Source organism: Vicia villosa, linkage group LG1 (assembly GCF_029867415.1).
Source record: "Vicia villosa cultivar HV-30 ecotype Madison, WI linkage group LG1, Vvil1.0, whole genome shotgun sequence".
Classification (NCBI taxonomy): Eukaryota; Viridiplantae; Streptophyta; class Magnoliopsida; order Fabales; family Fabaceae; genus Vicia; species Vicia villosa.
This window is the reverse complement of record NC_081180.1, coordinates 7286608-7311622: the sequence shown is the minus strand read 5'-3', so window position 1 is coordinate 7311622 and position 25015 is coordinate 7286608. Positions and strand designations below refer to the sequence as shown.

The 25015-nt window shown below is 41.9% G+C and overlaps 3 protein-coding genes across 3 annotated transcripts; all 3 read right to left on the bottom strand.

Moving 5' to 3' along the window:
- LOC131600357 (protein tesmin/TSO1-like CXC 2) lies at positions 1–2290 on the bottom strand. The gene is made up of 5 exons (XM_058872531.1): positions 1578–2290; positions 971–1449; positions 821–887; positions 607–728; positions 1–530 (listed from the first exon to the last, which is right to left on the bottom strand). The coding sequence occupies exons 1-5, from the start codon at positions 2181–2183 to the stop codon at positions 359–361; spliced, it is 1446 nt and encodes a 481-aa protein (XP_058728514.1). The 5' UTR covers positions 2184–2290; the 3' UTR covers positions 1–358.
- A 16656-nt stretch (positions 2291–18946) lies between these two features.
- On the bottom strand, positions 18947–19633 carry LOC131627643 (UPF0057 membrane protein At4g30660-like). Its single transcript, XM_058898485.1, has 2 exons — positions 19464–19633; positions 18947–19243 (listed from the first exon to the last, which is right to left on the bottom strand). Exons 1-2 carry the CDS (start codon positions 19551–19553, stop codon positions 19100–19102), a joined length of 234 nt encoding a protein of 77 aa, XP_058754468.1. The 5' UTR covers positions 19554–19633; the 3' UTR covers positions 18947–19099.
- Positions 19634–21058: 1425 nt separating this feature from the next.
- On the bottom strand, positions 21059–22981 carry LOC131636305 (uncharacterized). The gene is made up of 3 exons (XM_058907175.1): positions 22049–22981; positions 21439–21966; positions 21059–21359 (listed from the first exon to the last, which is right to left on the bottom strand). Exons 1-3 carry the CDS (start codon positions 22979–22981, stop codon positions 21132–21134), a joined length of 1689 nt encoding a protein of 562 aa, XP_058763158.1. The 3' UTR covers positions 21059–21131.
- Between the last annotated feature and the right edge of the window lie 2034 nt (positions 22982–25015).

Here is a 25015-nt window from a genome sequence, read left to right as displayed (position 1 = left end):
AAAATTCTTTCTTGTTACAGATAATTTCATCAAACACACAGTTGTACAAATCAGCTCTTCTCACAATCTCTCAGTGACCAAACTAGCATGGAAAGGAGAAACTATTTGACTTTTGTCTATCATCATTAAATTTGTAAATCTAAAATACATTGATACTGTCATATTCTCAATAGTTAAACCTGAATTCCTGCGGGAAATTTAACTCATGTTGTTAACTTTGCAATGCTTGAAAGATTGAATGCATGAGTTTAACTCAATGCCTTTGCAAGTTACCACTAATCCAATTTGCCACAAAATATTTAGCTCTAATCAAGTGCATTTATATATCTTCCTTTGTGGATTTCAGCGGCTATGTCTTTCAAGTTACATTGTGGAAACTGTTGTGAGAATGAAATGCTTGTATATTTTCATATGAATAGACTGACCCAACAGCATTTGATTCCATAAGCTCTTGGTTTTTGCTGCCAAACAATTCAGCGAAAGATCTTTGTGGATTCTCCAATGATAAATAAGGTAATAGAACCAATGATCTGTCACATGCAAACATCAATAATGAACATCCAATTTATCATCTCTTCAAACATAAAAATTAGCATATCATCATACCTAGAAATCTGTAACGCTTCTGTTTCTTCAAGCTCCGATTTTGTTTCCGCCTCCCTATCCTTTCTTCCATATATATTCTCGCAACCTTGACACTTACAACTTGGGGAGCAACCAACACCACCCTTCAAAACAAAACCGACAACCATTGTCATTCATATTATAAATGAAACTAAAAATTTACTACGTGATATATGTCACTGTGGAGAAAGAAAACCTTAAAACATTCACAATATTTCCTCAGGCAGCTTGCTTTTTTACACTGACAGTGACCTGATTTGTGGCTGCGAAATCAAACTTTGGTGTTAGACTAATGAAGAAAGATAAAAACCAAATTAATAATGGAATAAAGATAATCGACGACTACATTTTCCTCTTCTTTCTGAGGGTACTCTGACAGAAATCAGCACTTTCCTCTTCCTTTTCATGTTTTGAACAAGAAGCACCTAGATCAATCTGACCTTTCCTCTTCCTTTTCTTGTTTGGAGGATCCAACTGTTTACTCTCCATTTTGAGGGTACTACCGCAGAAATCTTCACCCTTAATGTGAACTAAAAACTTTGTGAAATCTTTTGTAGACTGAACTTCATTATCAGATGGCCCCAAATGATTTTCCATTGACGCGGAGAGCTGCGATAGGTGGCTTTCAGAAAGATGCAAGGAAGAATTGCAGCTCGGAAGTTCAGGATTCCATCTGTAATGATCTGAGGCTGGAATTCCAAAACCATTTTCATTACTAGCATTCTTCTCACCAGATTTTGAAGAACAGGAAGTGATGTTTGAAGTATAACTGGTCTTGTCATAATCCAGAAAACCCATCTGTATACTGTGTCTAATACGCACAAGCTATATACAAAAACAAAACAAGTATTTTTACAATGAATGATTTATTTAACAAATTGACACAAGTAGAAACAAATTGAACATCTATAAACCACAAAAGAACATGATACAAAGTGCGGCAAATTTCTAACCTCGTCATTCCCTGTCTGAATTGGTTTGCTATCCATTAAAGCGAAATTGGCAAGATTGTTCCATGTTTGATTTCTGTAAGTGGCAGGTATTGGTTGATAAGGATTATTTTCAGGCCCATGTATTGAAGTAGAAGCAAGTGGATCAACAGTATGCATTTCATAATTAGTGTTAGATTGTGGCACTTGAGTGTTTGCCTCAATTGAATCTTTGACAGAGTGGTCTTGTACATTGGTACCATTTGGTTCTAGCATGCCAAGTAATCCAAGAAGATAGTTAACATCATCCCTTGAGATTAGTGGATGATCTTCTGGGCTACAAGAACCATATTGCACAGCTTGTTGACTAGATGACTCAGTTGAATCATGAGATAAATGAGTAGAATAAGTAGGAACATTTTCATGTGAATATATTTTATTTACATTCTCGCACGAAACTTGAGGGTTTGATGTGTCCAAAAGGCTATCCCTAGAATCGAAGAATGTGGAATCCTCAAAAAAAGTGACATCAGGTGATGTGAAAAGAGGATAATCCATGGGAAGTGAGTTCAATGTCTTTAAAGGAGAAAGACTGCTGAGATAGTTAAAGAAAGAATCATCATCCTGCATAAAAATATGAAAATGGTGAATAACAGATTCTGATGAAAAAGAAGCACATGCAATGCAAGAAAGCTAAGAAACAAAGAGAATCAAGATTGATAATAATATATGTTGCAGAAAAGAGAAAGAAAGATGCAGCAAAAAGGATTAAAATGCAGCACAGTGATGTGAAGAAAGAATGAGTATGGTGGTGGTGAGTGTTGAAACAAAAGAAACCTGTTCTTCTAAGTTGGAAAATGGCGGTGCCTCCATCTCTTCTCTTCAGAGCTCTTGAGAGAACCCAACAACAAACTTTTTGTAATGCTTCTATTTAAACTGACACTTAACATTCTTTCATTATTTTACATCAAAGATATTTATTTATATGCATGTCAAAGATAGTTTTCTAGAGATAGTTATGTTTCACTTTACCCTTAATTATATGCACAATTATTCTCTTTTAATTTTTTTTTAACCAATTTTCCTTTTCTATTTTTCTAATTTTTTATTGGGTTAAATAAGTTTTTGGTCCCTATAACTATTACAGTTTCATTTTTAGTCCCTCGAATTTTGGCAACGGTTTTAGCTGATTTTGGCAATGGTTTTTTTTTAAAAACCGTTGCCTAAAGGCAATGAGGGACTAAAAATGAAAACTACAATATTTATAGAGACCAAAAACTTATTTAATATTTTTTTATTTTAAAACTAAAAAAAAAAAAAGAAAATATTAAGTTAATGATAACGCTAATTAATGATAAAATTATACAAAATAATAATATAATTGAACAAAATATTATATTTTTAAAAATTTATTAAATAGAAAAATAAATTAATCTTCATAGTGTTTGGTACTTCATATAATATTTAAATTTTTTTATTATGGCTTACCCATGGTGATGATGTAAATGTTATCTTTGAAAGACCAAAGAGATGACAGCAAGTTGCACATTGTTTATGGTAATATATTTGCACATTTGTTGTTACAAATATTGTGCTACGCCATTATTAATATTTCATCTGTGTCATTTTCAAGGATGTATTCTACAACATTTTCCATATATCTCCGTCTGGTCATATATTTATGACTACTCTAAGGACCAACCACGTGCTTGTTTATTCGTCTCGCTTAGAGGGAATTAGGCGACCGGGCCCTTTAGAATGTTTCTTGACTGCAGAGCAATAAAGGATATACGTTTTCGGTCGTACGACAATCACATTCAGACGCTTCTCTTGGACGATGTAACCTTATACTCTAGATGGTTGGCTTGTGGGTCATGCCAGATGTATCCACATTTGCCTGAGCGAGTCATGCACTAATTCGGGTTTCTACAGGATGTTCCAAGAGACCTTTCTGTGTCTGTTCCTCCTACTATGATCCGTAGAGATGTTGACGCGATGTTTGATGATTTTTATAATCATCTAATACTAGAGGAAGCACAAAGTGTGCCAGCTCCCCATCCATGGAGTAGTACATTCGGGTACATTCAATGGTATTTCAGAGTGTCACGTCCTTACATGACACCAGATGTTCATAGAGATCCACCTAGACCAGCTCATCGGGAGATATTAGAGAACGAGCAGGCTATGACAGATCATGTCGTTAATGTTTTACTTGTGTGTGGTTGTATTATGGATATTATACGAGCGGGTATAGAGATAGGGGACTTTATGAAAGGAACTCCTCGGAGGGTCATTGTAGATGTCATTTTATCTGAGGCATGAATGATATTACAGTATAGGAGGCAGAGAAAGAACACGGGGGTTAGATATACCCGGTAATATTTGATAGTATTTGTATGATGGATTCTGGATAGTATTATGGTTTGTAAGGTGTCATTTTTTATAGTATTATGGATCTTGATTGATTCTAATATATAATTTTGTGTGGCTTAATTGATAACAAATTTATTGTGATAGCATACTTTTTATAAATGACCTACAATTGTTAGATTAGATTTTAGACATGAAAAGTAGGGTGTGAAATTAAAGACCACTTTATAATGAAGAAATTAGTATGGCAGTCGACCATTCCCAATCGAAGTCAACCTAGTGTTTTTGTCTCGCTCTCAAGGACTTAGCGTATTTTGGTGGTGATTTCCACATAACAACGACAATTTCGACTACAAGCGGTTACTTCACTTACAAAAGAATAAGATCAAATACCGGCCACGCATAAGAGTTTGGATGTCAAAAACACGTAGAAGCAAGCCATTAGCCTCAAAGCCACGTACGTGTCGAGCACGCACATAGAAATCATAGAAGACAGATACAAATTTAGTAGTATATATAGGTAATCCTGGTGTCGGAATTAAGGACCACAAATTCACATACATCACTCTAAAACTTAAAGTATCTGCATTACATAGAGAAACAAGTTTAAGCAAGTTATTTTATTCAAACTTATCTCTTTATTGTTTTTCCTTGCTTTTACATTACTTTACATCCAATCCGATGCAATCGGTAATTTCCTTTTAACTTCTTTTTACATTACAACCGAACTAATGGATACTCAGAACAAATTTAAGAAATCTTGCACAAATATGTCCTAGGATTTACTAGTCGATCCTGCAAGTAACCATCTTTGTAGACTAGTGCTTGTTTGTCAAAAATATCGGTAAACAACTATATTATTGTATTTCTTAAAAATGTTAAACCTTACTGCTTAAGAATGTGTTTGGATAAAGCATTTTAATGAGGGAAAGTAATTTTTTGAAGAAATTTAAAATAACTTAACTAAAATCCATTGCTTGGATAAAAAATATGGAGAACTGTTAAATGATACAAATTTATGAAGTATTTTATCCAAGTTAAATTTAAGGAATTTCAAATGACATCAAAAAGAAAATTTTAAAATTGCTCATTCACTTTAAATAATGCGAATATTAAATTATTTATTATTATTTTTTCAAATTTTGCAAGATGGTCCTCTTATTTTATGAAAATTTCAAATTAACTCTCAAGATTTTCAAAAAATTGCAAATAAGTCACTAATAAGTTTTTAGTTTTACAAATTAGTCCCTTCAAATTTTCAAAATTTACAATTTGATCCCTATTTTAATATTTTAAATTTGACCTAAAAGTTTTAAATTTTATGAAAATGACTTTAAAAATATAACAATGAATCATTTTAATACTTCATTCAAACAATAGAATTTAAAAATGAATTAATTTCAATTAAATTATTTAAAATTTTAAATTTCTTAAAAATTCTCAATTATCTCATCCAAACACACTCTAAGAGTTATTACGGAAGTATACTTCCGTAAATTTTACGGAGATGCATCTTCATACTAATTTATGGCAAAATAAGAGTATGTCTCACTTACAAAGATATGTGGTGTTTACTGTTTACAGTGTGCATACGGAAATATACTTCTCGATTTTCTATTGAGATGCATCTTTGTACTAATTAATGACAAAATGAGGATGTGGCTCACTTACGAATATATATATGATGTTTACGGATGCGTACGAAAGTATACTTTTGGATTTTTTATGGAGATAAATCTCTGTACTAATTTATGAAAAAAATAAGAATGTGACTCACTTACAAATAAATATTGTATATACAAAATATGTACAAAAGTATACTAACCAATTTGAAAAAGACAATTTTAAATTTTAATAGGGTGGCTCTTCACTGAAGTGGGAACAGAAACCCCTAAAATAAATTTATGTTTATTTAAGCAAGTTACTTGTAAAAACTTGTTTTAAGCATCAATTTTCAATTGCTATTTTGAAAACTTTCTTTAAATTTGTGTTTTTAAAAACTAAAAAGGTGAGTACTCATGTAACTAGTCGAATTTTAGGGTACTAATACCTTCCTGAAGTGGTCGTTTGAAAATTAGTCATGTATGGGTACAAGTGATATTTCATTAAGTGGATGTTACTTTCACAACTACACGCATTTTATGTATTTGCATCATTGCATGAATTATTTTATTTTTACAAGATCGACATTGGCAGAATAACCAGGAGTTCTAGAATTACTGTTTTTCTTTCAAATTTCCCTTAAAAAGAATTCGTAAAACTCTAACTTTATTTGAATAAACAAAGTTATTTGTCCTTTCGGTTTAGTTTTAAATTGAACAATATGGAACTCCAAAAAAATTTGAACTTTACACCAAACAAAAATTTATTGCATATGAAAAAGATATGTGAAAAATGAATAAGAGGAAATGGAAGTTGAATATGAAAAGCTCTAAGAATAAACACAGAAGAAACATATGTGAAAAAATGTATATATTTTCTATGTAATCATATGTCATATTATTATTATTGGATCATTTCAATAGTGTATCGATACCCTCTCAAATGAACTCATCTAAAATAAATGAAATTCTAACACAAATTTTGACTGCTGATCCATGATACTAAACACATACACAAGGCGTAAACACACGGAGAAACCTTCTCACCCTCTTTCTATTTTTCCTTATTAGAATACAATTTTACTTTTCTGATGTTAAAAAAATGTGTTAAAGTAACCTTCCTTTATTATTATAACATGACAACAACTACATAGCCTATACAAAATATATTAAGTAAACTTACAATACAAGTCTTCTCTTCTAAATACCGTGAATTATTAATGTTAGTTTATGGTAAATTATGCTTCAACCACCAAATGGATTCCAACTTGACAAATAGATACATACAGTTCAAAAAGTCATGGTATTTCCTTAATATTTTTCATTTTCTCTGGTCCTTTTCTATCTTACATCAATGATTGGTCTTTTTATCTATCTTACACCAATCCTTTTCTACATGGTTTAATTTACATTTGTTGGACTCGACAGTCCTTTTTTACATGGTTTAATTTACATTTGTTGGACTCGAGAGTTTGGATGTTGTCATAGTCATACTGTTAGTGTATCGCAGGACAATTTGGTATAGATAGATAGGGGATGTGTAACTTAGCTAGCTTGAACCAGTTGAATTAATGGTTAAAAGAAGTTGAAAGCAGTAGTAGTGCTGATGTATGGTGGCACGGCTGAAGGCTTGTCATAGTAGTAACTAACGGAGAGCTGAACCTTTTGACAATGCAGGCTCATTTTCTATGAATCTGAAGCAATTGAAGTGGTTTGGAGCTCATTTTTAACAAAGATGCAGCTATGTGTTTTACTGCTGTATCAGTTTGTATGTAAGGCTCTTAGCAAATCTTGTACTAAACACAGGTGAAACTATGGAGGATCAAATCAACTCCAACCCAAAAGTACTAATTTTGGTTTGATCCAGGTAACTTAGGTAATAAATTATTTGAAAATTTAGAATAATTTCTCAATAGATAAACAAACTTATCCTGGTGGCCCATGGCAGGCCAACTATTATCTATGAAAATGGATTTGGGATAAAAGCAAAGCTAAAAATGTAACAATTAACATATGTTTTGTCATCAAAATTCATGCTTCACTCTAAAGAAGAATCCAGTCTTTGTTATGAAAATTACCTAGCAATTTAACTCAATCACTCACTAGTAGTAACTAATAGATTTCAAGAACAAAGCTAAGTGTGATAAAATCTCGGCTATACTTTCTATCAGGTTATATATATTCGAACTAGTAAAATCTCGGCTATACTTTCTATCTGGTTATATATATTCAAACTAGTAAGTGATATAACAAAAGAGATCTAGATCCTCCACAATTTAACAAGTCATAAAATTGTTCATGACATCTTACTATCTTACGCACTTAAAGTTATAAAGACTTTTCGGTTATCATCAATCTTCTCGTGGAACAGATTTGAAGAAACCTTTGTCAACTCTCCGACAAGAAATCATCGTCAACTCTCCTTACAAGAACTGAAGATTATACAAAATATTTCTATATAACTTGAGGAATTGAAGTCTTGCCGTTACTAAATTACTTGAGGAATAGATGTATTGATGTTACTGTATTAAGCCAAACCAAGAGGCACAAAGCATCATACAAGAATCCTGATTATCAATATAGCCAAGACTAAAAGAACAGGTAATCCTATGAGGAATTGAGTTCAATCAACAAATATGTATAAACTTATTCTTAGTAGTTAATCATTTATCAAGCTAGCCATCAACACCATTTCAACCCCCCTAACCTCTATCACACAATCTTCTAGGTTATAGACGAAATGGTAATAACTACTAGAAACTCATATACACAACTGTGAGTACCAAGATTCAAACCCTAGTGATGACGTCCAACCAAGCAATATCAGCTTCTTCCAGTTGATCACATAGGTACTTATATATAACTAAACAATCAACAATCATGTTCCCGTATAATTTCCGCAATAGAATGTCTAAAACACAATCAAACAAATAATGTGTTCCGGACTGGGCCAAGACTAGGCCCAACACCGCTTTCGGCCCAATAAGCCTCAGAGGCCCATGTATAGTTCATGGCCTTCCGACACGCCTTGCTCGGCACCAACACCGCGCTCGGCGTTCATTCTCCCCCGGACATCATCCTTGCCGAGGACTCTGCTCCGCGCAGGGTTCCTTCATATCCAATCCTCCGAATAACTCGGATCCCACGTGGCTCCTAAAAGACCGCGTCCTCCCTTGGACTTCGGAGCGGTTAACCAGGACAGAGGGCGTACACGCACCTCCGATATTTCCGCTCAGGAAACCTGGCAGTCTCCTAGTTGGGCTTGGGAATCCAACCCAATAGCGAGATCATGGCCCAGCGCTGGGGGCTATATATACCCTCTTTAACTAGAGGGTCAGGGATTCAATTCTCACTCACTCTTAGCTAGTACTTGCGCTCCTTTGCTCGTCATCTTACTTTGGCATTGGAGTACCTTGCAGGTACACCCCCCTCCTCCTCCTTCCTAGAAGATCCAGTCCGAGCAGCCTACGACGATTCTTCTGATCAGGTACGATCAGTGGCGCCGTCTGTGGGAAACTTGCTTCCCCATCTTTAAAGAACAAAGATCAAAGCTAATCATCTCCAATCGTCATGGCTGACAACAACAACATCCCAAACGCTGACCCTTTCCTCCTTCACGAGCTGATCGAGGAATCCTCCCGCGAGCTAGCTAATCATCGTCGGGGGGATCGTCGGCGACAAAGGTCCGGGCATGAAACCCAGGACACTCAGGTGTTGCAGGTCCTACAACAGGTCCAGAATGTTGACCATGTTCCTCCAGAAGGGCACGTTCAGAACGGCGAGCAGATCAGAACGACCAACGTGCCGGAACATGCCCAGAATGTGAATGAGACCGACCTCCGAGACGGGCAACATGCTTCCTCATTCACCCACACCTCCGAGAGGCGGAGAGCCCGTCACGGAGAAGAAGAGGAACCGCTCAACATTCCCGAGGATGCTGACCCCATCACCGTCCGCTTGCTCAAAGAAATACAATTGACGAACAGCCTCCTCAGAATTCAGGACGACCGAATTCACGAACTGGAAAGACAGCGACGACGTCGCCCCTCTCCGCGGAGGCACTACAGGTCACGCTCCTATTCCTCCTCGCGCTCACCGCCGAGAAGATACCGTCGGCGTTCCCCGTCCTCTTCAAGGTCTCCCCCGAGAAGACATCGCCGCCGGAGGACTCGTTCCCGTTCTCCACCAAGAAAGAACAGGAAGAACCAGAAACCTGAAACCGCTGAACAAAGAAGCCCCTCCCCCGAACAGGGCCGTCGGGGCCCCTCCAAAGCTGCGTTGGGTGACAACCAAGAGGATTCCCGACGAAACAGGCACTACCATTCACCAGGACCGAGCGACGAGGAGGACTTCCGCAGCCCCTTGTCCGCCAATATCCGGAGAGCCCACCTCCCTCGGGGGATGGAAAAACCGCCAGTATTGGACCAATACGACGGAACCACTGACCCCGACGACCATATTCGGAGCATCGAAGCGGTCATGGACTATCACGTCGTCAGAGGCTCGATCAAGTGCCGCATTTTCCCGACCACCCTCAGGAAGGGAGCGATGAATTGGTACAGGAACCTCCCTCCGAACTCCATCCATTCCTGGACCGAGCTCAAAGAACTCTTCTTGAGCCACTTCACAGCCTCCCGACGACAACCGAAATCGGAAGCCAATCTCGAGGCCGTGGTACAAGGACCCAACGAACCTCTTCGGGATTACCTTGAAAGATTCAACAAGGAGGCCGTCCAAGTGCAGACGGCCGACTACATGAAGAGGTACATCTTGGAGCGAGGACTTCTCCCCGGCAGTGACTTCAAGAAGGCCATTAAGATTGAGAAGGTGCACTCGATGAATGCCCTCCTCCGCAAAGCAAAGGCATTCATCGACTTTGAGGAAGGCGAGGCAGCCGCGATCAAAGCCTCGAGGGGCAGTGATGCCGTTCGCAGCTCAAACCTCGAGGATCCAGGGTCACGCCGAAGACAAGACAAAAGAAGGGACGACAGGTCCCGAGATGTCAAAGAACGGCGAGGACCGGCAGGGCGTTTCAACGACTACACTCCTTTGAACACCTCCCGGGAGAAAATCCTGGCCGACTGCCAGAACGCCGAGTTCAAGAAATCCAACATCAGGCCCCCGAAGTCAAATCCTACAAGACCGGGGACGGACAAGTCCAAGTACTGCAAGTACCACAAGAGTCACGGGCATATGACCGACGAATGCATAAACCTCAAAGACGCCATAGAGACCCTGATCAAAGAAGGCCACCTGGCAAGATACACCAAGAAGGGAGAACCCTCCAGAAGAGACATCCCTCGAAATTCTGACGAGGGGAACTCACCAGACAGCAGACCGCTTCAAGTCGCACTGTCCATAACCCGACCGGAAGACTTCATCCCTTCTGTCGGCGTGACGACCGCCCTCAGCACCTGGGAACATTTCCCCACCGCAATGGTCATCTCCAACGGCGGCGACCCCGGCTCTCTCACCGTCAGTTCAGTCAAGAGAAAGTTCGACGAGCTACTCAGCGCCAATGCCGATCTCGGCCCTACTCTGCGGAAATTCCGAGGAAAGTCAGAGCCAATCACTTTCTACCTCGAGGAACTGCCCGGCGGAGCTCCAAACGCCACCATTCCCCTCCTCGTCCGAGCCAGAATGGCAAACTTCGATGTTCGACGGGTCCTAGTAGATGAAGGTAGTTCGGTCGACATCATGTACTCCCACCTCTTCCAAACACTTCAGCTGGACGACTCGCACCTCACTCCCTATGTGGGTTCCGACCTCCAAGGTTTTAACGGAGCCACCACCAAACCATGGGGCTACGTCGAGCTGATTGTCACCTTCGGGGAAGGGGAAGCGTCCAGGCAAGTCAAAACCAGGTTTTTGGTGATCGACTGCAAAACACTGTACAACTGCATCATCGGACGCCCAACACTGGCCGAGCTAACCGCCGTGCCCTCCACGGTCCATCTGAAGATGAAGTTCTACACGAGGACAGGGAAAGTGGCCACCATCAACGCCGACATTGAAGCTGCGAGGAGGATCTTCGATGCATCCGTCAAAGGACTAGAGCTGATCGCCCCTCCGACCAGCTCCAACAAAAAACCTAGAGCCGAAGACAAGCATCCTCGGGAAGATCAGCTTCCAACGGCCAACGTCAGCTCAGTCGACCTTGACGCAAGGTTTACACAGGAAGAACTGAAATCCGGGGAAGAGACACTATCAAAAGCCCCTCATCCCGTCCGGCCTGTCCCCGACGGAGACTTCGAGCTGATCCCCCTGGGAGACAACCCCGACAGAGCAGTGAAGATCGGCAAAGGCATCCCTGACCTGCCGAAGAAGCAACTCGTAGCCTGCCTTCGAGCCAATGCCGACCTGTTCGCCTGGAGCGCCGCAGAGATGCCCGGACTCGACCCTGAGGTCGCCTGTCACCACCTCTCCATCAATCCAACCGCCAAGGCCGTAGTACAACGTAGGCGTCGGCAGTCTCCCGAGAAAGCGGAGGCTGCCGAGAAAGCTGTAAAAGACCTCCTAGAGGCAAAATTTATTTCCGAGGCCAAGTATTCAACTTGGCTCTCAAATGTTGTACTTGTTAAAAAATCTAATGGAAAATGGAGAATGTGCGTTGATTATACTGATGTTAACCGGGCATGTCCAAAGGACGCCTACCCTTTACCTAATATTGATAGACTGGTCGACAACTCGGCCGGCTATAAACTGTTGTCTTTCATGGACGCTTATTCTGGTTACAACCAGATTCCCATGGCGAAATGCGACAAACAATGCACGGCTTTCATGACCGAATCGGGCAATTATTACTACAACGTAATGCCCTTCGGACTCAAAAACGCCGGAGCCACTTACCAGCGGATGATGAACAAGGTCTTCCGAGGAGAAATCGGCGACACGCTCGAGGTGTATATGGACGACATGATCGTCAAATCTCGAGAAGACTCCGACCACACGCTACATCTCGAGCGGGTTTTCGAGCAGGCCAGGTCCTGCAAGATGCGCTTCAATCCAGAGAAGTGCACCTTCGGAGTGCGGGCGGGCAAATTCCTCGGCTTCTACTTAACAGAGCGAGGAATAGAAGCCAACCCTGATAAATGCCGAGCATTCTCAGACCTCCCTACTCCCACCAACAAAAAATCCATCCAGGTGCTAAACGGAATGCTCACGGCATTATCCCGCTTCGTCGCAAAATCCGCCCAGCATGCACTTCCATTCTTTAAGCTTCTTCGGAAGGAAGCAGCTTTCGAATGGTCCGAGGAATGCGAACGAGCATTATCCCACCTCAAACAAGTGCTCTCCAAACCCCCGGTGCTATCCCGACCAGACAGCAACGAGGTTCTCTATCTCTACTTGGCCGTTTCTGGCGAGGCGGCCAGCGCGGCCCTGATCCGAGAAACGGAAGACGGGCAGAAGCCAGTGTACTTCACTAGCAAAGCCCTACAAGGACCCGAGGTCCGCTATCAACAGATAGAAAAAATCGCGCTGGCCCTAATAACGGCCGCCAGAAGACTGAGGTACTACTTCCTCGCCCACACTATCATCGTCCGGACAGACCAACCGATCAAACAGCTTCTCAGCCGACCAGATATGGCCGGAAGAATGCTGAGATGGTCCCTCGAACTGTCCGAGTTCGACATACAGTACGAGGGCAGGAAAGCGCTAAAAGCCCAAGCACTCGCCGACTTCGTGGCCGAGATGACGACGATCTCCAACTCCCCAACACCCACCGAGAATAAGTGGACCATCTACGTTGATGGCGCCTCAAGCCACGCGGGCAGCGGAGCCGGTATCATCTTGGAGAACGACGAGGGGCTCCTCATCGAAGTATCCTTAGTCCTCTCCTTCGCCACATCGAACAACCAGGCCGAGTACGAAGCCCTCCTAGCAGGCCTACGCCTTGCCAAAGACGTAGGCGCTCGGGAAGTCGTGATTTATACCGATTCACAACTGGTCGCGTCGCAAGTTAGCGGCGATTACCAGGCCAAAAACGATACACTAGCCGAGTATCTATCGCTCGTCAAAGAAAAGATGAAAGGATTCGCAAAGGCAGACGTCGCTCACATCCCTCGGGAACACAACTCGAGGGCCGACCTCCTATCCAAGCTCGCAAGCACGAGAAAGAAGGGAGGGAACAAATCGGTGATACAAGAAATCTTGTCCGACCCGAGCGTAGGCAAAAACGCGCAGGCCATACAAGTGTTTGCCATCGGAGACGACCATTGCTGGATGACTCCGGTATACAATTACCTCATGAACGACGAGCTCCCCGACGATCCAAAGGAAGCTTCAGCCATTAAAAGGAGAGCCTGCTCGTACACAGTCATCGAAAATAAACTCTATCGGCGCGGCTTCTCCATTCCCCTCCTCAAATGCATCGACGACTCGCAGGCGATGGAAGTACTACAGGAGATCCACGAAGGGATTAACGGCCAGCATCTCGGCGGCCGGTCGCTGGCAAGGAAAGCCCTCAGAGCCGGCTACTATTGGCCGACCATGCAGCAGGACGCCAAAGAGCATGTTCAAAAATGCGACAAATGTCAGCGGCATGCCGACATGCACCTAGCTCCTCCCACCGAGCTCAAATCCCTCTCCTCTCCTTGGCCTTTTTCCACCTGGGGAATGGACCTCCTCGGCCCTTTCCCGGTCGGATCGTACCAGAATAAATATCTCGTGGTCGCCGTCGATTACTTCACGAAGTGGATAGAAGCCGAGGCGCTTGCCAAGATCACATCTCAAAACGTGCTCCGTTTCTACAAACGAAACATACTTGCCCGGTTCGGGGTCCCCCAAGCCATAATCACCGACAATGGCACCCAGTTCACTGACAAAAGATTCCAAGAGTTTGTGGCCAAGCTCGGCACGAAGCAGCACTTCACCTCAGTCGAGCACCCTCAGACGAACGGGCAGGCCGAGGCAGCCAACCGAGTCATCCTCCGAGGATTAAAGAGAAGACTCGGCGAAGCCAAAAAAGCCTGGGTCGAGGAACTACATAGTGTACTCTGGGCGTACAGGACGACACCCCATTCGAGCACAGGCGAAACTCCTTTCCGACTAACCTACGGCACCGAAGCCGTAATTCCCGTAGAAGTCCGAGAGCCTTCTCGGCGCACCGAATTCCCCCTCGAGGAAGAACTTAACGACGAGGCCATGAGGGAAGAACTCGATATGGTAGAAGAGATTCGAGCAGGGTCAGCCCTCCGAGAAGCTAAACTAAAACAGCAAATAGCTCTTCGCCATAACGCCAAAGTTATAAAGCGCGAATTTGAAATCGGCGCCCTGGTACTTCGCAGAAACATGAAAGACTCGCGCGAAGGCAAGCTAGCCCCAAACTGGGAAGGCCCGTACCGAGTTTATGACAAAACCGAGAACGGCGCCTACTACCTCGAGAATCTTCTCGGCGAAAAACTTGCTCGACCCTGGAATGCTGAAAAACTCAGACGTTATTACAGTTAAACATAAGCTAAAACGCCCGGCCTCTAACCCAAACTCGGGCAACGGACGGGCACGGATCCACGTCGTCAGGACGGACGTGAGTACTCCACGACAGCAACGATCGGTTCCTCTCGTCGGATAGATGGACCGACCCCTCGGCGGATTCTACACCTAGACCCCCCGTGGAAGTACCTGCATGGCAGAACCCCAGCTCGCGATGGGATCGTTCACGCCGCGAACGCTTGCCCGCAACCGCGGTCTCGCGCTCGCTAAAAGCGCATACCCGCTCTGCGCACCCGGCCCGTACTCAACACGCCCGGGCAATCAATCTAGGTCGAGCATAGCCCACAAAACCAATAATATCACAAGTATACTGGTGACTCTCCGGCATGTCCGAGCATAAGTCATCAGTCACCTAAAACAACCGCAAATACTCTAAGTATAGAGGAAATACCTCGTCATACAAGCACGGCAGGAATGTTATCAAATAGAACAAACATACAGTGATAACGCCGAAAGTAAAAATAAACAGATATAAGCAAGCAGAATTGTAAGACATTAAAATTGCCGACCAACTTGGCCGGCGATGTCAAAGGTTACAATCATTACCGGGCACGCAGGCCCCAAAAATTATCCGGGCATAGCCCAACAAAAAGAATGGCACGCAGGCCGAGAAAAACGGACACGCAGGCCCGGAACTACACTTCCTACTCTTCGCTCCCCGGGGACTCAGGCACCAACACGCCATCTACGATCCTCGAAGAGAGCCCGACATTATCCTCCTTCAAACCAGGGTTCAGAAGCCTCAGCTGGTTAAGAGCACGCTCGAAACCGACGTCGGCCATGTCGGCCAGGCTTATTTTCAGGTTTTCTATCTTCTCCGCAAACTCAGCCCTAGACTTCAGAGCTGCCACATCCGGCGACTCGTCAGCCGAGGGAGCCCATTCGAGTCGAAGGTCAGCCAGCTTCTTCTTCTCAGCCGCGACCTCCGCATCTTTCTGCTTCAGGGCCGCGTCGACCTTCTTCCTCAACTCCTTGCGCTCGACCTCCATGGTCTTCACCTTGTCCTCGGCCACCTTCTTAGCCGCCTCGGCCTCCTTCAGGGCCTCGGTCGAGCCCGAACCTCCACTAGCCAACACTTGGGCCATCTCCAAGACCCTCACCACGGCGGCACCGTCGCACGCCAACTGTTTCTGAAGGGACGGGGGATCCATATCACTGATCCGACGAGCTTCATCCGGTGAGGTAGCCAAGGGGAACTTCTCAAAATAGCCTCCATCCTTGTAGCAAGAAGGCAACACGAAGGCGCGCCCGGGACCTAGGTTCGACTGGTCTAGACGTCCCCCCTCGGAAGCACGAGGTCTCTTGGGTAACCTCTCGTCGACATGAATCTTGTGAGGAGAGCCTGCCGAGCCTGAGTTCTCTCCAGCTCCGGTACCCTGGTTCTTCTTCTTCTGATTCTTCCTCGCATCCAATGCCTGTTTCAGGATATTATCCTCCTTCTCCGGCATAGCCTCTGCAAAGAAAAAATAAACGAGTTAGCAAAATACCGGACAGAGATCACAAAGCAAGGGTAATGGACACAACCTAACAACGCCCAGGTCTCCTCGGGAGTCCGACAAGCTAGCAAAGCCTTAGTATTAATAGGCCGCTGCTCCGTGATCGGCACCCCGTCCTCGTTCAATATGGGATCTCCATTCCTCGTCACCCAACGAGACAGGGTAAAGCTATCTACGTATTTGCAGAGGACCGAGTACGACTCCCGGTCTTGATCATCCAAGTCATCGTCCTCCCAAGCGTAGTATTTCGGAGGAGACGCAAAATGACCCTTCCACCAGAAAAATGGAAACGTTGTGCAGAACTCCCTTACTTCCTGCCCATGTTCATCCCTTACTATCTCCCCCTCGGCATCCCGCTCGGCCACCATATCCGACACCGAAGAATAGGCCGTTGGACTTAGGGGGCGGACAACGAAGTATCGATCCTTAAAACCCTTCACGGAGTCAGTATACATTCCGAAGAGTTTACGCTCGGCGTTCCTGAACGAAACCCAGCTGTACCGCCCGTTTGACGCCTGCCGTTGAACACGAAAACACCTTCCGAACAACGCAGACGTTGCACCTATACCCAAATACTCACAAACAATCTCGAATGCCCGCATAAAGGCAAAGGCATTCGGATGAATTTGGGACGGTGCCAGAGATAGAAACGCCATGACCGAAACCTGAAAATCAGAGAAGGGTAACCGGAAGCCGAGCTCCCTGAACACGTACTCGTACATCGCAAATCCGTCCCCGGCAAACCGAGAGCACACGCGTTCGTCTGGAGACGGGCAACCTATTTGATAATTGGGCGGATCTCCTTCCCCCAGGACCTCAATTTCTGTAAACGCCCCATCCAGAGACGCGGTATACCGAGAAACAACAGACAGAGCCTCCTCGGCTATCCAATCGGGCGCAACGGTATGTTCATAACTGAATAACGGCATAGGAGAAACCCCTCCCTCGGCATTCGAACCAGGGGATCCCGTGTGAACGCTTTCGGCCGCGGGAGTGCCATCTTCCTCAATAATTTCGACGTCGGAACTAGTTGCCGTCGAGCTGTCGGAATCACTGGTCGTCGAGTCGGTGTCCGAGCCAGTTCCTGAGGTAGCGCTCGAATCTGATTCACCTGCACGCAGAAGGGAGAAGTGAATTCGATGGTCTATCAAATCCACCCTTCCACCGCAAGGCAAGCGAAAGGGTAGAGCAGGAGCAGCAGAGCCCCCGGCCAAACCCCATCGAGGAACAACACTCGTCAGCCGAGGACTCACAGATGACACGACAACCGGAAAGCTTATCTTAAGCAGTTTAACGCCAACGTGCTCCGGCCTACCAACCCACGCTGACCCCCGGGCATCGCTTAGATAACCCGGGGAGGATGACGTTGGCGAAGACCTCGGAAGCGAAACACAAATTCTATGAAAAATAGTAAAGCAACGACAGGCTAAACGAACTTACTTGCAGACATGATATAGATGGCCGGGGAGATTCCTTCGCTAAGCAACGATCTTGATATGACGAACGAGCTGGGAAATTATTCTCCGAGGAACCCTTGATCGAAGCCGAGCAGATAAATAGAGAAAGGAAAACTCCCTTATGAGAGAATTCGCCCCCTTTTATAGGAAAAAGGCTCGGAAGGCGAAGCGTCACCTCTCCTGACAGGCGCCGCCTCCTAGACCCTAGGCCATCAATGCCTATGCCACGTCAGCGCGTGCTTCCCACGCGCGACGTTTCGCCCACCACTGGATTTTCCTCCGAGCGCGTATATGTGACGAGGACCGATCCACCGAGCAGCCTACCACGAGAAATGGGGGTCCGAGCGTAGAAGCAAAGTCACAGTTTCTTAACCAGAAAACTCCGACTTGGGGGGCTCCTGTTCCGGACTGGGCCAAGACTAGGCCCAACACCGCTTTCGGCCCAATAAGCCTCAGAGGCCCATGTATAGTTCATGGCCTTCCGACACGCCTTGCTCGGCACCAACACCGCGCTCGGCGTTCATTCTCCCCCGGACATCATCCTTGCCGAGGACTCTGCTCCGCGCAGGGTTCCTTCATATCCAATCCTCCGAATAACTCGGATCCCACGTGGCTCCTAAAAGACCGCGTCCTCCCTTGGACTTCGGAGCGGTTAACCAGGACAGAGGGCGTACACGCACCTCCGATATTTCCGCTCAGGAAACCTGGCAGTCTCCTAGTTGGGCTTGGGAATCCAACCCAATAGCGAGATCATGGCCCAGCGCTGGGGGCTATATATACCCTCTTTAACTAGAGGGTCAGGGATTCAATTCTCACTCACTCTTAGCTAGTACTTGCGCTCCTTTGCTCGTCATCTTACTTTGGCATTGGAGTACCTTGCAGGTACACCCCCCTCCTCCTCCTTCCTAGAAGATCCAGTCCGAGCAGCCTACGACGATTCTTCTGATCAGGTACGATCATAATGCAAATTCAAAATCTACCAAGTCCAATCTCAATAAGAATTACATATAAGAATAAAATTCAACTGATATCCATTACATATTCAAGAGTTGAACACAAGTCATGAAACTCAACATAAACAACTATTCGATTCGTCGTGGAATCAAAAACACTCACACACACTATTTTTGCTAGTATTGTGATTGTGCATACAAAGGACGCCTATATTCATCAAAGTACTGATCACGATCAACAAAGATAATCGCATAAAGAGCATAAATTATACCAGGAATATAACCTAGAATAGTAAGCAGCAAGCAAATGATGAATTCAACCTGCAAAATTTTCAAAAAAAATCAAAATCAAAATCTTCGATCTATCAAATTCATAATCGAATTGCAATAACAAATCACAAAAAACTAATCACAGCATCATGAAATTCAGATTGATAATTTTATTCAACGGGTTTCGACTCAGAACTGAAATTTTGAGAAAAAAAGGGGAAAACAAGTGAGAGAAGCAGATCCGAATGGAAGTGATGGAGAGAGTACGTACAGTGCAGCAACCATGGCGGAGACAAACGCCGAGTGGAGGGAGCAAGACGGCGATCATAACCTCGCAGCAAATTTCACAGCGTGAAGGCATTTTTCAGATGAACTCTATTGCTTCTTGTTGATGATTATCCTAAAATCCTAATCGAACGAGTGATAATAACTAAAAGTCTAACAAGTTACGCATTTTAAAATATTTCTATAAATGAATATTTAAAAGGTACACTTTGTCTTCACAAGGGAAAAAATAAAGGGTTAAATATGTATGAGGTCCCTGTAAATATGGCACTTTTCAGTTTTAGTCCCTACAAAAATTTCCTTCGAACTTTGGTCCCTGTAAGTTTTTCCGTCCCCATTAAGAGTCCCTCCCGTTAGATTCCACTAACGGAGGGTGACGTGTCATGCCAAAGGTGTGAATTTTTTTTTACAGCTGTTTTTATTGGTGACACGTAGGACAATTGTGTTTAGACATAAGGGGATCGTGAAAAAACTTTAACCCTAATTTCTTTTGCAGCTTTTTCTTCTGCAGCTTCCTTCTTCATCTCCACACTCTCAAATTTCACAATCCCTTCTTTGGCTTCCTTCTCTTGCTTCGTTTGAGTTAGTCGCTCAATTGAATACGTCGCTTGCAATCTCACGATGTCATCTTCGTCTAGGAGAACGAAGCCAACATCTTCATCAAGTGTGAGTACACGTCCAGGTAGGAGATGTGCGTGTGATGCTCGTATGACTTCGTATTACTGTAAGAATGGAGCTAACAAAGGGCGCCTGTTTTGGAGATGTCCATTTTGGCAAGGTGATGAAACTTGTAACTTATTTATATGGGATGATGATATTGCTCAACGAACCGGTGTTCACGAAATGTCAGATCATGAGAGCAAGATGAAGGAGGTATCAATTTCTCTTGAAACTATGAGAGAGTTGTACGAAATTTCACAGAAGAAGAACAAGAAATTGAAGGTGAAGATAAAGTCAGATGTTGTGTATGGAAAGATGAAGACTTGGTGTATTGTTGTGTCTGTAATAGTCAATTTGTATTTTCTATGGAAATGTAATTGTTGAATCAGTGTTTGGAATGATCATTTTGGATGTAATGTTGTTGGTACGAAATCTGAGTTTGTTAATTGTTGAATTTGAATTAGTTAAATGTAATGTTTGTTAATCTGAGTTGGATGTAATGTGAGTTGGATGTAATGTTTTGTTGTATCAGTGTGTTTTTTATGGCCAATATGTATTAATGTTGTATCAGTTATTCTCATTCAATTATAATCTGTTTTTTTGTTTACACCAGTTGACATATATGTGTCTATAATTTGGCTATATTTTGTCTATATTTTACTATAAAATTTGACATATAGTTGACTATAAAATGTGTCATTAAAGTGACATATAATTCATCTTTAAACCGACCTGTAAAACACATATACTTGACCATAAAATTTGATCAGTACTTGTCATATAAAGTCACCTACTAATGACTTATAATTGGTCTCCAAAATTTGCACAAAAAACCATTGACATAACATTAGTTTTGATACATATGTTCACAAAACACAAGGCAGATAGCAGTAACATGAAAATAGTTAGAGGACTAGCCTCACTAACATTACAAACATAACATTTTTCCTACTGAGTTCATTCAAACTAAACAACATGGCATCACTAAGTCATCCTACTGAGTCATCCTTTTGCAAATGGCCTCCCAATCTTCTGACTGCTTCCCACCCTTGGATTGGTCTGAGGTTGCTTCATCTTCATAAATGACCAAAGGGTCATCAGGCTTCTTTCCAGGGCCAGGTATATTCTTTGTTTTTATGGTCCTAAGTCTGTCACTCTGCCTTTTTTGAACACCCATATCAACAATCTTCTTGGGCTTATGCTTCTGGATTGGTTTTTTGACCTAGTAATAATGAACAAGTACAGTTAATCTATATGAATCAGTCATTTAAAAAAGTGTGAAGTGTCCAAATAAGACTTACAGGTTCTGAACATGTTGGCCTGGATGAAGAAGAAGCAGTGGATTTGGAAGTTTTCTTGACCACCTTTGGAGCTTTACCAACAAAAGTTTTGACTGTTCTTTTCACAGGAGATGTGTCAACATTCAATGGTTGAACATCTAGAATTTCATCATCATCAAGAATCTTAGCCAATGTTTCAGCATCTATACCACAATACTTTTTAAGAGACGACTGTGAATCATTAATGTCAGTATTGGGAGCATCTTGAACATCATCTTGTACAGGGACAGCATCTTGAACATCATCTTGAACAGGGTCAGCATCTTGCACATGGATATCAGCTTGTATATCAGCCTTTTCAGGAACAGAATCAGGAACTGGAACATCATCTTGCATAGGAATATCAGCTTGGACATCATCCTTTTCAGGAACTGCATCAGGAACAGCATTTGCAGCTACATCACATTCTGGTTCAACAGTCTTAGATTTTTTTGTCTTGGGTGCCACTTTATCTTTCTTTTTCTTGTTGATAGACCCTGTAGGCCTCCCCTGAAAAAATTCATAAGACATATGTCAGTCTCATAAACTAAAAAATGCAGGAAAAAAGAAATAATTAAGTTAGTTCCAATACCCTTTTTTTGCTTGTTTGACTAGCCTGAGTAGGAGCCTCTTGTGTTGGAGCCTCTTGTGTTGGAGCCTCTTGTGTTGGAGCCTCTTGTGTTGGAGCATCTTGTGTTGGAGCCTCTTGTGATGTTCTTGCAGCAGATACAGCAACTATTTGCTTATTTTTCTTGCAGGTCCTCTTGTTATGACCTAGTACAAAGCATATCTTGCATCTGTGGGATGTATTTGTTCTTTGCCACTTGGTTTGATTTGCCTCATCAGGTTCTCTCCTGCGTAGTTTTTTGGGCCTCCCTGGGCCACGTTTGAACAATGGTGGCATGATAATAGGATGTGCTGTCTTAGGCCACTTATTTTGCCCATTCAAAGGTGTTATCACCTCACTATAACAGTGTTCATAAGTGGTCCTAAGATAACATTTGTGCACATACTTAACTGGGTCATCAACTTTCCTATGAATGGCTGCTACAGCATGCCTACATGGTATCCCAATCAACTCCCAATAGTTACATGAACAAGTGTGTTTTTCTAGGTCCACTACAAAGCTATCAGTGAAAAGCACATGTGTTACCTGAAATGTTAACCTACCAGCATATGTAGCTGTCCAACTAGCACTTTTCTCTATTTCTCTATCTAGTTTCCTTAATGGTTTGGTCATTACATAACCCTTATAAGCATTCACCTTTTCCCTAAGTGTTGCAAACCTACCCATCAAGTAGTTTCTGATCCACTCAAACATTGTTATAATTGGTTTGTCTCTTTGCGAAAGTATGGTAGCATTAAATGATTCACTAAGATTATTCATTAAAACATCACATTTTGAGTAGAAAGGAAATGCATGCTTACACCACTTGTGTTTGGGGATTGCCTGCAGCCACTCATAAGCATCCACATTTGCTTCCTTGATCATGAGCATCTTTGCCTCATGTGCCTCATGTAACATCCCGATTTTTATTAATATGTTTATTAATTATATTAGTAATTATATTATTTGGTGTTTTTAATAATTATTTTCTTAATTTAGTCATTTTTGACGTTTCTTGAGATTTTCGCGTTTTGGGACGATTTAGTCGATATCGGTTCGGGATAGCGGGTCGATATTTAATCAAAAATTTTAATATTTTTAGTATTAAAAATATGAATGAGTTAATATTTAGCGTTTTGGGAATTTTCTGAGTAATTAAGATTAGACAGAAAATATGAGACATTGAGTAATAAGTAGTATATTTTATTAGGCTCATTTGTGTGTTAATTATTTATTTAATTGTTATGTGATATAATAATTAATTTAATTAATTAATTTTGCGTATAATTGTGTTTATTTGGTTTAATGGGTTAATAGAGTTATTAAAGATTATATCTAATTGGGCCTATTTATTAGAAATAGAAGTAATTGGGTGTTTTTTTTCTTAAGCCCATTAAGACATAATATAGTAAGGGTTTAGAGAGGGTTAGAGACACCATAACTTGTTCATTTCAAGAGAAGAGAGGAAAGGAGGAGAAGAGGAGCAAAAGAGGAATAAAGAGAAAAGCTAACTTTGAAGAAATTGAAGAGGTAAGGGGGAGAATCCTTATTATTATGGGTTAGTATGATTGGGTCAATGGGTAGATTAACATGATTTAGGAATTTTGTCTTCAATTTCTAGGTTTTGACATGTTTAGGTTGAAATCCCTAATTTTTATGGTTTTGACATTGTTAGATTTTAATGAGTATTTGTGTTTTGTGAGAAGTTGATTTTCACTGTTTTTATAGGTGTTGAGCCATGTGATTAATTGTGATAGTTGGTATGCTGTGAGAATATTTATACTAGTATTGCATACGTCTGGTATATATAGCAGGTGTTGTTCTTAGATGCGTGCAAAATTGGATCATGCTATGATTATCAATAGATTTCTAATTTCATGATGTGTAGTTATAACTAAAATGTATATTAAACTATATTTAATAATTGTTACTTGAGAGGTGGCAATTAAGTATTACATACAAAAACCATATGTGTTATCCTAGTATGGTTGTAGACATGGTAATCAATCTAATGTGATGATTATTTTGTAGAGAGATAGCATTAGATGTCAGCACCTTCCCTATATGTAAAAGTGTGTAGTGAGGTATCTTGATGACTATATAATTATGGGTGTGTTCTATATATAAGTAGTTGTATCATGCATACCTTCTTTTTTTTGAAATTGTATGCGCTACTGTAGACAAATATGAGTAGGTATATCATTTGTTCTTTGTGAAATTGTCTATGCGCTACAGTAGCCATTTGAATTACAATCAGTATGTCAATTATATGTCAGGCTATGAGATGTAGTATGGTTCTGTGTTACCACTTAAGTTAAGTAGAATTAATCTAATTTGTTTTTTTAAACTTAGAGAAAAATAATTAGATTAACGAGTTAATTCAAGTAATTTTTAATTCCGTTAGAGTTGTCAACAAAGTTATCAGAGTCGTTTTAAATTATTAAGAGTCATACTTTAATTGTTTTGTGTAACTCTAATATGTTTAGAGTTGTCAATTTAGGATGTCAGTGTTTACATTTTCGTTGAAACTTTACAAATTCATAACTTTCAAACCGTGAATCCGTTTTGAGTACCGTTCGAAGCGTTAGAAAGCTAGCGCGATATTCTTTTCAATAAAAATGGTCTTGAGCAATAGATTGCTAGAAAGTAGAAATGGAATAGAAATAAAAGTGAATTAAATTAATATAGTTTGATATTAATTGGTTAATCTAATAATGGAGTTAATTGCGATGAGTCTATTTAATCAGATTATGTTTGGACTTGGATAACTTATTCGGTTTATCAGTAAATTACGGTACTTTGAGAATTGTCTGTAATTAGGTTTTTTTGGCTCGAATATTTTTGTTGAGAATAATATATTGTCATGCCAATGATGTTGTTTTGATAATGTGTATATTCATATATATGTGATAAATGTGAATTGACATGAGATAGTATGGATACTAGTATTAA

Bases quoted from the DNA above. Each gene is read 5' to 3' on its own strand.
- LOC131600357 (XM_058872531.1), bottom strand. From the start codon at position 2,183: ATGCAGGATGATGATTCTTTCTTTAACTATCTCAGCAGTCTTTCTCCT. The intron at 888-970 runs GTAGTCGTCGAT...TTGATTTCGCAG, and splicing joins CTCAGAAAGAAGAGGAAAAT to CCACAAATCAGGTCACTGTC. The intron at 531-606 runs GTATGATGATAT...TGCATGTGACAG, and splicing joins GAAGCGTTACAGATTTCTAG to ATCATTGGTTCTATTACCTT.
- LOC131627643 (XM_058898485.1), bottom strand. From the start codon at position 19,553: ATGCCTTCACGCTGTGAAATTTGCTGCGAGGTTATGATCGCCGTCTTG. The intron at 19,244-19,463 runs GTACGTACTCTC...AAAATTTTGCAG, and splicing joins TCCGCCATGGTTGCTGCACT to GTTGAATTCATCATTTGCTT.
- LOC131636305 (XM_058907175.1), bottom strand. From the start codon at position 22,981: ATGTTACATGAGGCACATGAGGCAAAGATGCTCATGATCAAGGAAGCA. The intron at 21,967-22,048 runs GTATTGGAACTA...GAATTTTTTCAG, and splicing joins GTCAAACAAGCAAAAAAAGG to GGGAGGCCTACAGGGTCTAT. The intron at 21,360-21,438 runs GTAAGTCTTATT...CATTATTACTAG, and splicing joins GGCCAACATGTTCAGAACCT to GTCAAAAAACCAATCCAGAA.